An 11905-nucleotide genomic window follows, 5' to 3' on the forward strand; every position below is an offset into this window, starting at 1 on the left:
CTATTTAGAATTAGCATCTAATTTCAGACTTTACTTCTTCATGGATAACAAGACCAAAACTTGCCAAATTAAGGGGCTGGCCCTGTGGCTTAGCGGTTCAGTGTGCGTGCTCTGCTGCTGGCGGCCCGGGTTCGGATCCCAGGCACGCACCGACGCACCGCTTGTCCGGCCATGCTGAGGTGGCGTCCCACATACAGCAACTAGAAGGATGTGCAACTATGACATACAACTATCTACTGGGGCTTTGTGGAAGAAGGGGAGAGGGGTTGGCAATAGATGTTGGCTTGGAGCCGGTCTTCCTCAGCAAAGAGGAGGATTGGCATGGATGTTAGCTCAGGGCTGATCTTCCTCACAAAAACACAAAAAAAACTTGCCAAGTTAAGGGGGTTGGGCTTCAAATTATGATGTGAATTAGGCAAACATTTTTTCCCTTTTGGTATACAAGAAATGGTAATGCTAGTGGACCTTCTAGGTCTTGCCTCATTTTCGGGACAGGGCTCCGTAAATATTAGTGAGGACTGCTCTTTGGAGTGCCTGTCTTTCCAAGGTCCTTCTTTTCTCACCTCCAAACTTCTCAGCGCAGGTTAAGGTAAAATGAAGCTGTGGTGTTCCTCTCATTTTCCAGGACAGGGTTGGGGGGCCTGTGATCTGTGTACAGTGAGAGAACCCAGGACATGTTAAGGATGAGAAGAAGGTCGCAGAGGCCTCTGCCTTGAGTGTGGCTTTGGGCCAGCTCTAGACATTTTACTCACTGCTGTTCCTGACCCAGAGCAGCTTAGATAACATAAATTCTCCAAGTTTCCCAGATCTAGTCTGATCAGCCTCTTCTCTCAAGTAAATACTGGAGTCAGGAAGTATTAAGGAACAAAATCCCTAAATATAGATTACATTGATCAAATCAAGGGCAGCTGCTTGCTGCTTCTGTATCTTAGGATTGATTTCTTAGGTCAGTATTGGCTTTCTTCTCTCTCCATTTCTCTCTGAGTTTTCTCCATTGCGTTTTCACTGCCTCTACCACGAAGTCATGTCATGCACTCACACTCTGCTTTTATTTTTCCCTCCCTTCCCATAATACTTCATTTAAACCAAGTACACATCAGAGGATTTTCCTTTCCTTTTTTCTTTACAATAATGTTGATAATCTGTCACTTTGAGTTGCGATTATATTGTCAGCCACACTAATAAATCTGTAAAATAATTTGAAATCCCTTGCTGGCTGAAACAATATCTGTGGCATTTCAGTTAGTACCAAAGGCTCTGGGAAGTTCCTTGAGGCAGTAGTAGGGGGGCTTTCTGCAGACTGTTCATACATACATGCTTTTCTCTCTGCCCTATAGCCATTGTTTTTTCTCTCTGTAATATTCCCCACTGGATTTTAGGCTTAAACAATCCATTGCCTTTTCCCCGGCACTCCTGCACTTTATCATGCTAACTTGAAAGTGGCAACTGTGTGATTAAAGCGAGCTTGCCTAAAATGAGCACTACCTGCCCACGGCTCCAGAGACTGACACTTTCACAGCTAACTGCCTTGGGAAGGAAGGAAACCACAGGTTGGGAATAGAGACATCACAGAGCAAAAATCTCCAGCTCCATCCTGCAGTCTGAGCCTGTATAAGGAGAGGAGACCATGGAAACAAATTAGTCATCAGCTCAGACCAGAAATTAAGTTTCTTTGAAATACCAAGAACCCTGCAGGCAGCCTGGGGAACCTCTGGGCTAATCAAGGCTTCCCACCTGTTTTTATTTAGATGCCAGATTGTTCAGTGGCATTTGGTTAACATATCAGAGCACATCAACTAGGCAATGTTTAGATGTCTTAATGAATAACTTAAATTTAAGTTGGCAGCCTGTACAGAGCAGCAAAGTTATTTTATCCTAAACAAAGGATAACCACCATTTCACCCATAGGAACTCATTTCTCTTCTTTTCCTGAGGAAGCTGTGTTTTAGGATGTGATCATCCCCAGCAGACTGCTGTGGCCTGCTGGTCCCTTCTTAAAAACCACTGCAGCTATGGCGTTGTCCAAGGCACTCAGGATTTCAGAGGATGAGATCAACATGTCTCTGGGGCCCTCTTAAAATCTCTAGTCTCAACCCAACCTGATACTGAGGAGGTGTATTAGAATTAAGAACTAGGAATGCTGGTTTGGGTGGAAGATAGGGTGCCATTCAATAAATGTCACCCTGGCTCTTACCTCCAGTGGAATTTGACAGCTTCCTCACGAGAAAGGCCAACCAAATATTTTTTCACCTTGGCAGGCATCTGGCTTACTAAAATGTTTTGGATGCTGATGAATGTGCAATCCTAAAAGTTTAGGTTTTATTTAATTCCAGACAGAACTAGAATTAGAGATCATTTATTAGAACAAAGAGTTAAAGATTAATGGTTTTAATTTATGTTTTAATATAGCACTTATCCAGTAAAAAGCCTCAAGTATAAAACTCAAGTGAACCACAACCATAAGGTTAATGGATTTTCATCAGCTGAATTTTATAAGTATAGCAAATTATTATTTGTCCTAGTCTTCACTGCAGTTCCCAGATACCCCCTAGAGATGGCCACTTGTGAAATGAATGGGGAAAAAGGATATTGATTTTTACTTACATTGAAAAGTCCTACTATTTATATTTGGTTAAGATTTAGAGAATACTTCCTTGTTTTTTTGGTGAGGAAGATCAGCCCTGAACTAACATCAGTTGCCAATCTTCCTCTTTTTGCTGAGGAAGATTAGCTCTGGGCTAACATCTGTGCCCATCTTCCTCTATTTTGTATATGGGATGCCGCCACAACATGGCTTGATGAGTGGTGTGTCAGTCCGTGGCTGGGATCCGGACCTGCGAACCCCGGGCCACCGAAGCAGAGCACAAAAACTTAACCACTACAGCACCAGGCTGGCCCCTAGAGAATACTTCTTACATGTAACTGTCTTCCACACATGGGTTTTTATTTCTTAGATGTATTTTTATGTTCTTGAGAATAAGCTATATTTAAGAGACCACTAAAAGTTGGTATTTATGTGATTGTGAATTGAATGGCTGTGAAACAGTCCTGACTTTTCTATGATTTTTAAAAAATTTTGTCAAAGGTTAGATTAAAGACTTAAGGCAACTATAGTAAAAATCTGAGTACAGAACAGTGTAAACATATTTTTCACAAGTTAGATTCTTTTTTTCTGGCTTGCTAGCACAATCTGTATTCCCATATTCACTGCGTCCAGGTGGACATAAGATTACAGGTGTTTGCAGTAACTTTTAGAACTCCCAGTGCCACCTAAAGAAAGGAAATGTGTATCTTAATAAGCTAGGAAAAGAAGGTGTGGAGGGAAAGGGCCAGGAGGAGAGGAAGGGGTAATAGGATTAGCTCTTGGAGTAGGGAGGACCTTTTATATCAGGAGTTGGCATACTTTTTCTATAAAGGGACAAATAGTGAATATTTTAGGCTTTGCAGGCTTTATATTCTGGTGCAATTACTTGTGAAGGTAGCCATAAACGAGTGAGTGTTGGCTCTGTTCCAGTAACCCTTATTTTTGGACACTGAAATTTGGAATTCATATAATTTTCATGTCATGAAGTAGTATTCTTCTTTTGATTTTTTTCAACCATTAAAAAATGTAAGAAGTCATATAAAAACAGGCAATAGTCTGCATTTGGCCCATTTTACAGGATTGAAGAGCACATTCCATGTCTGCGCTTCCTGTTCAGCACTGGCAGGAAGCAGTCAGGCCTGGGGCGAGAAGAAAATGCTTAACCTAGGGTTTAATCACCCTGGAAGTTGTGGTCTTCTACCAAGTCATCTTCCCAACTGTTGTAAAAATCCGGCAGGCCTACTGAAGGTTCTGAAGCCGTTGGTCGTCTCCTGCGGGGCCATGGCCCCAAAGGCAGCAGTGTTTTATTGGGGATATGAGGTCAGCTAGCACTGTCTTCCCAGCCTTCGTACAAAGTGGGCTTAGCACGTCCACAGTACAACTGAAGAGATGCCAGGAGGCCCCTCATTTTATAGTGCTGGTCCCAGTCCACCTTACGCACCATTTAAAGATTTTATTTATTTTATTTTTTCCCCCCAAAGCCCCAGTAGATAGTTGTATGTCATAGCTGCACATCCTTCTAGTTGCTGTATGTGGGACCCGGCCCCAGGATGAATGGAGAAGTGGTGCCTCGATGCGCACCCGGGATCCGAACCCGGGCCACCAGCATTGCAGCGCGCGCACTTAACCACCAAGCCACAGGACCGGCCCACGCACCATTTAAATAGTAGTCGTAGAACTGGAAGAGTTTGCCACCTCATCCTTAAAAAGCAAAAGCTAAAAAAAAAAAAAAAAAAAAAACTCAAGGATTGCCTAACTTTGGCCATTTGATGTCTGAAAAATGGCAAAAGTTTTCTAGGACTCACGATTTCCTAAAAACTCCATAAGAATACATACACACCCTGTCCCCCTCTTTCCCTTCTCCCTGCGCTGCAGTAGATGGTGTCGTGTAGGGATTAATCAAGCACGGGGTGGGGGCGGAAGTCTTCCTGGAGCCACATCCCTACTGAATGTTGCTGTGTCTCACAGGCCATCCAGCTGAGCCGGGACGGGCAGTACCTGCTCACAGGAGGAGACAACGGTGTGGTCATGGTCTGGCAGGTGTCTGACCTCAAGCAGCTCTTTGCCTATCCAGGCTGCGATGCTGGAATCCGGGCTATGGCCCTGTCTTACGACCAGAGGTAACACTGGAATCATGGTCTACCCATCCTGGTATCAAAAACTGCAGGGGAATTTATTTAAATGGGCTGATGGATGGGCTGGGTTGTGGGGGGTCACCTGTACAATCAAAAAAGCCAATGAATATTGGGGTTTCCAAGATACTTTTTAAAAAGTATGATTTTCTTTCTGATGGCGTTGCCACTCTTGGACAAAGGCTGAATTCTCCAGGAACAGACAGGATTTAAGTAACAAAGTCTCCAATTACATTGCTATAAACCTTTTTATATTTCTTAAAGTACCTTTTCTCTTAAATAAAATTTTAAGAGCAGTAAACATTAATGTAAAATGCCTGTATCTTTGTCCATGAGGATTCCATTGAAAGATTTGGCTTATTTCCTAAAACCTCCCACATGGTAAAGTTTGGGGAGATAATCTTTCTTTGGTATGTTATTTCCTCTTAATATACAGTCACTCATTTTAGTTCCTAAATTTTTTTTATTGTGGTAACATATACATAACAGAGAATTTACAATTTAAACCATTTTTTGAGGCATTAAGTACATTCACATTGTTACACAACCATTACTACTATCCATTTCTAGCCCTTTTTAATCCCAAACAGAAGCTCTGCTCATTAAATAATAATTCTCCATCCTCACTTTCCCCAGCTCACCTCAATTCTACCATCTGTCTCTATGAATTTGCCTCTTCTAGGTAATTCCTATAAGTGGAATCATACAATGTTTGTCTTTTTGTGTCTGGCTTATTTCACTTACTATTCCTCTTACGGCTGAATAATATTTCATTGTATATATATACCACACTTTATTCATCTCTTGACACTTCAGCTCTTTTCCACCTTTTGGTTATTGTGAATAATGCTGCTATGAACATTGACATACAAATATCTTTTCAGATCCCTGTTTTCAGTTCTTTTGGAAATATACCCAGGAGTGGAATGGCTGGGTCATATGGTAATTCTGTTGAACTTTTTGAGGAACTGCCAAACTTTTCCACAGTGGCTGCACCATTTTTCAGTCTCAGCAGCAATGCACAAGGGTTCAAATTTCTCCACATCTCACGAACACCTGCTATATATATATATATATATATATATATATGTATATATATATTTTTTAATAATATCCATCCTAATGGACATGAAGTGGTCTCTCATTGTGGTTTTGATTTACATTTCTCTAATAACTAGTGGTGTTGACTTTGCATTCTCTTTATAGTGTCCTTTTATGTGCAAAAGTTTTTAATTTTGATGAAGTCTATTTTTTTCTGTTGTTGCCTATGCTTTTGGCACAGCTAAGAAAGCATTGCAAAATGCTTCACTATCATGAAGCTTTTCCCCTATATTTTCTTCTGAGTTTTATAGTTTTACTTCTTATGTTCAGTGTTTGATCGATTTTGAATTATTGTTTGTATATAATGGCAGATGAGGGTCCAATTTGATTCTTTTGCACGTAGATATCGGTTTCCTGGCACTCTTTATTGAAAAGACTGTCCTTTCCCCATTAAATGGTCCCAACACCCTTATCAAAAATCATTAGACCATATATGTGAGAGTTTATTTCTGGGCTCACCATTCTATTGGTCTATATGTCTGTCTCAATGCCGGTACCACACTATTTTGATTACTGTAGCTTTGTAGTAAGTTTTGAAATCAGGAAGTGTGAGACATCTGGTTTTGTTCTTCATTTTCAAGATTGTTTTGGTTATTCTAGCTCGAGATTCCTGTAAATTTTTAGATGGGTTTTCTATTTTTGCAAAAAACATTGGGATTTTGATAGAGATTGGGTTGAATCTATAGATTGCTTTGACTAGTATTGTCATTTTAATAATATTAAGTCTTCGAATCCATGAATACAGGATTTCTTGCCATTTATTTATGTCATCTTTAATTTCTTTCAGCAACATTTTGTAGTTTTCAGTATACAAGTCTTTTGCCTCCTTGGTTAAATTTATTCCTGAGTATTTTATTCTTTATGTTGCTATTATAAATAGACTTGTTCTCTTAATTTTATTTTCAGATTGTTCATTGTTCATGTATAGAAACAACTTATTTTTGTGTGTTGATTTTGTATCCTGCAACTTTGCTGAATTCATTAGCTTTAATAGGTTTTTTGTGGAATCTTTAGGATTTCCTACATTTAAAATCATTTCATCTGTTAATAGAGAGAATGTTACTTCTTCCTTTCCAATTTGGATGCCTTTCATTTCTTTTTCTTGCCTAGTTGCTCTGACTAGGACTTCCAGTACTATATTGAATAGAATTGGTGAAAGCGGCCATCCTTGTCTTGTTTCTTATCATATGGGAAAGCTTTCAGTCTTTCACCGTTGAGTATGATGTTAGCTGTGGGTTTTTCATAATGCCCTTTATCATGTTGAGATACTTTCCTTCTATTCCTAAGTTTGAGTGTTTTTATCATGAAAGGATGTTGAATTTTGTCAAATGCCTCTTCTGCATCAATTGAGATGATCCTGTAGGGTTTTTTTTCCTGTTAATTCTGTTAATGTGGTATATTACATTGACTGATTTCATGTTGAACCATCCTTGCATTCCAAGAATAAATCCTCTTGGTTGTGGTGTATAATCCTTTTAATATGCTGCTGAATTGAGTTTGCTAGTATTTGTTCAAGATTTTTGTATCAGTATTCATAAGGGATACTGGTTTGTGATTTGCTTGTAGTTTCTTTGTCTCACTTTAGTGTCAGGGTATGTGGGCCTCATTGAATGACTTAGGAAGTGTTCTCTCCTCTTCAGTTTTTTAGAAGAGTTTGAGTTGGTGTTAACCCTTCTTTAAATGTTTAGTAGAATTCACCAGTGACGCCATCTGGTCAAGGGCTTTTCTTTATTGGGAAGTGTTTGATTGCTGATTCAGTCTCCTTATTAGTTATAAGTCTATTTTTTCATGATTCACTTTTGGTATAGTGTGTGTTTCTAAGAATTTTTTCATTTCATCTAGGTTATCCAATTTGTCAGCATACGATTGTTCCTAGTATTTTCTTATAATCCTCTTTTATTTCTGTAAAATTAGTAGTAATGTCTCCCTTTGATGATTGTAGTAATTTGAGTCCTCTCTTTTTTCTTAGTCAATCTAGATAAAGGTTTGTCAATTTTGTTGCTCTTTCAAAGAACCAACTTTTGGTTTTGTTGCTATTTCTCTGTTTTTCTATCCTCTATTTTATTTATCTCCATTCTAACCTTTATTATTTCCTTCCTTCTGTTAGCTTTGGGTTTAGTTTGCTCTTCTTTTTCTAGTTCCTAAAGGTGTAGAATTAGATTACTGATTGAGATCTTTCTTCTTTAATGTATGTGTTTACAGCTGTAAATTTCCCTCTTAGCACTGCTTTCATTGCATCCCTTAAGTTTTAGTTTGTTGTATTTTTGTTTTCATTTGTCTCAGAGTATTTCCTAATTTCCCTTGAGATTTCTTCTTTGACCCATTGGTTGTTTAATTTCCACATATTTGTGAATTTTCTAGTTTTCCTTCTGTTATTGATTTCTAGCTTAATTCTACTGTGATCAGAAAAGACACTTGGTATGGTTTCAGTCTTTTTAAATTTATTAAGACTTGTTTTGTGGCCTAACATATGGTTTATCCTAGAGAATGTTCCATATGCACTTGAGAAAAATGTGTATTCTGTTGTTGTTGGGTGTGTGTTCTATGTATGTGTTAGGTCCAATTTGCTTTTAGAATTGTTCCAGTCCTCTGTTTCCTTACTTATCTTCTTTCTGGTTGTTCTACCTATTATTGAAAGTGGGGTATTGAAGTCTCCAACTATTACTGTAGAACTATTATTCCTTTCAATTCTGTCAGTGTTAGCTCCATGTATCTTGGGGGCTCTGACATTTGGGGCATATATGTTTGTAATTGCTATATCTTTTTGATGGACTGACCTTTTTATTGATATATAGTGTTCTTCTTTGTCTCTTGTAACAGATTTTGACTTAAAGTCTATTTTGTCTGATATTAGCAATAGCCACCCCAGCTCTCTTTTCATTACTATTTGCATGGACTATCTTTTTCCATCCTTTCACTTTTAACCTGTTTGTGTTTTTAGATCTAAAGTGGTCTCTTGTAGCCAGCATACACTTTGATCATGTTTTTTATCCGTGCTGCCAGTCTCTGCCTTTTGATTAGAGAGTTCAGTCCCTTTACATTTAAGTAAAGTAATTAATTACTGATAAGGAAAGACTGACTTTTGCCATTTTACACTTTGTTTTCTATGTCTTAGAGCTTTTTTGTCCCTGATTTCCTCGTTACTGCCTTCTTGTTTAGTTGATTTTTTGTAGTGACACATTTTAGTTCCTAATTTTGATATGAGGTTCTAAGAAGGATATTAAACATGATTTCTAAGGACTGATCCTAACCTAACCAAACCGTACAGAGAAAGGTCTAAGATAATAGGCTCCTTTAAGCTGCTCATCTTACTGCTCTCCATCTCTTCCCCTGAATCACCTTCTCAGGGACAGGAGAGCAAGCAGCTGCTTCTGTCTTTAGTGATATTTCAGTGAGTCACTATGTTAAGAGGGCTAGGCCCCTACCCAGAGCATGATGAATACAGAATATTCTTCTGCAGAGCAGAGCCCAGCCCACTTTTTTTGGCTGAGTATTACGATCAGAACTCTGCTCTCTGACTCATCATTGATCCTGTACCTGTCAGAGAGACCTCTGTCATTTGTGCTGCTTCTTCTAGCAATTACTCTGAGATCTTGATACTTTCTTTTGATTCTGATACCTAATAGAAAAGATAGGGCTTGCCAGTCCAGCTTCCCTTAGAAATCATCAGGTCTGTTCAGGTTTTAGTGACTCATCCTGTATATACTGGCTGTACTTTCAATATCAAAGCAAGCTATGGCTTGGATCCTTGTGGAGTATCAGAGGTGGCACTCTGAGCTTACTCAGTGCTGCATTTTAGTCAGCAAAAAACATACCTTAGTTCTCACAAATTATTAGGTTTGACTGCCGTCTTCTATATTTACCTTGCAGATTTGGGGAGGGCAGTTCTTTCTTTAGTAACAGATCCCTAGGAAATAAATAGCTTTGTAAACCACTCCTCTCTCTGCTTTTCCCAGGTGCATCATTTCTGGCATGGCTTCAGGAAGCATCGTTCTATTCTACAATGACTTTAACCGATGGCATCATGAATACCAAACCCGCTACTGATGGTGACAGCTGCACATCATCCTTGCCCCCAGCCTAGGCAGGGGGAGTACCCTGGAGCATCTTTCTCTTAGAAATAGCTATCACATCTGAATGTAACTTAAATTTGCTCTAAGAAGCAAAATATTTTTTAAAGTTAATTGCTATTTTTGTAGACTTTGCTTGACTTTTTTGGGGTGAATAGCAAAGCAGAAACTGGCTGCTGGGTTCTGTAGTTTAAAAAAATCTATATTTTTAGTCATAATGAGAAGTCTATTTTCACCAATTATGGAAACATACAGTGGAGCAAGTAAACCCACTTATTCTAGCTATATTATGAAAAAACACTTCCCATTTATCTGTAATCTTGAGAAATATATGATTTTAAAAGTAGAGAAGTGGGTTATAATACTGCAATAGGGGGATTTTATGCTATACTTTGGGTCCTGTATTTTTCCAAACAATTGTGCTTCTTCAGCTCTGAAATTTCTGGGATTTAAATAGTAATGTTTAAATTAATTATGGTAAAGGTAATTTAAAACATCTCAATGAATTATTTCTATCAATATTATTCTTCAAGCATGTTTTAGACCTAGAAAATTATGGTTTGGGGGAGGCTATTTTGTTTTATTGTGTGGTTAACCCATAAAGGATCTAATGTTATAGCAAGTGTGAAATATTTACAATGTTTTCCTGATCTGTCGTCTCTACAGAACACCAAAATGAAGCGATGGAAACGCTCTTGGGCTCACCACCTTTGCTTTTCTTTTAAAGTAAATGCAAGTACCAAAGCTCACCCTGAGGCTGGACCGTGCCCATGGGCTGAGCCCGAGTGCCGTCGGGGCGCCCCTCCCCACCCTCACCCCCACCCACGTCTGAGAACAGAGGCTACCAGGTGCTGTGTTAAGCAACACCATTTTACCTTCTATTTGTTATTAAACTGTCTTCACCTTCCTTTTGATTAGCAATTTGTACTAAGAAATAATGTTATTTTGGTGTTGTATAATTCTACTTTTCTAGTAGATTGCTGTGTGAAATTCTGTGAAACATATTTGAGAAAAGATCTGTATTGCATAAATAAATTCTTTGTAAGTTGTGAACTTTGAGTTGAAACTGACATTCCATTTCTCTTTCTCTTACGACGTACCTAAAGGAGTCCCCTCCTTTTTTCTACACATTTGGCTCTTCTCTAAAAGCAAAGATTTGGAATGGCACAACTCAGTTTGACAGAAAAATTAAATAAAATGACATTTGTAATTGAATTGTTGTTGGAAATATCTTTTTGCTCCTAACTTTAAAACACTGATTGATATTGATTGATTGATAAAACAATTATTGCAAAGAAAATGTCAAACTCTGGTTCAGTCATAGATTTTGAACAATGACCAATAAGAGAGAGACTCTCTTCAATGAATAAATATAGGAACATGGGCCTTCTCTGGCCAGATGGATAGCTGTCTTACTGAGACTTACGCAAATGGGACCACTAGACCTGTATCTAACAAATGACCACACAAGGTACTTCTTTTTATATACGCTTTCATCTAAGATCCACGATTGTTTTATAAACCATTAAGAAAGAAAATAATAGATGGTGAAATGTGGGAGAAGGCGAGTACATCTTTTAGAATCAAAGAAATATCCAAGTTACTAGTAAATATTAACTAAACATCCTTACTGGTATTAACCTGATATCATACTTTGGAAACTTGAGGGGAAACGGTAGAAGAAAATTAATTAGGAATCCCTAAGTCATATGCCAGGTATAGCATACTTCAACTACCCCATTTTAACAGGCCTAAAGCAAAGTTAGTTAATAAAGCAGCTTCCCCTTGAGAGCCTAAGAAGAAAATCAGTGCGCCCCCATTGCTTTTATTGTTTTTACAACTTAACTTAGAACTATGGAAAATTAACTGAAACATAAAACAAATATAGCTGGCATCAACACAAGGATGCAAGACTGACAGAATTTGTTTAGTATAGTATTTGTTAGGGTTTACTCAACATTCACTTATTTTATTCAAGTTTAACTCCTCATTTTTTTTAAAAAAAAAACATTACTTCA

At 38.3% G+C, this 11905-nt stretch overlaps 1 protein-coding gene across 6 annotated transcripts in view; it reads left to right on the forward strand.

Moving 5' to 3' along the window:
- LRBA (LPS responsive beige-like anchor protein) overlaps positions 1-11102 on the forward strand; it is a 718950-nt gene extending 707848 nt beyond the window's left edge. For 5 of the 6 annotated variants that reach the window (XM_087437546.1, XM_087437549.1, XM_087437550.1 and 2 more), the window contains exons 56-57: positions 4553-4704; positions 9774-11102. In XM_087437546.1, coding sequence (XP_087293672.1) covers positions 4553-4704; positions 9774-9864 — 243 coding nt within the window. In that variant the 3' untranslated portion in view covers positions 9865-11102. The remainder of the gene's footprint in view (positions 1-4552; positions 4705-9773) is intronic. The other variant, XM_087437548.1, reaches the window with a different exon arrangement.
- The last annotated feature ends 803 nt before the right edge of the window (positions 11103-11905 follow it).

This window comes from Ceratotherium simum, chromosome 12 (assembly GCF_057802395.1).
Source record: "Ceratotherium simum simum isolate JZ-2026a chromosome 12, ASM5780239v1, whole genome shotgun sequence".
In the NCBI taxonomy this organism is placed as follows: Eukaryota; Metazoa; Chordata; class Mammalia; order Perissodactyla; family Rhinocerotidae; genus Ceratotherium; species Ceratotherium simum.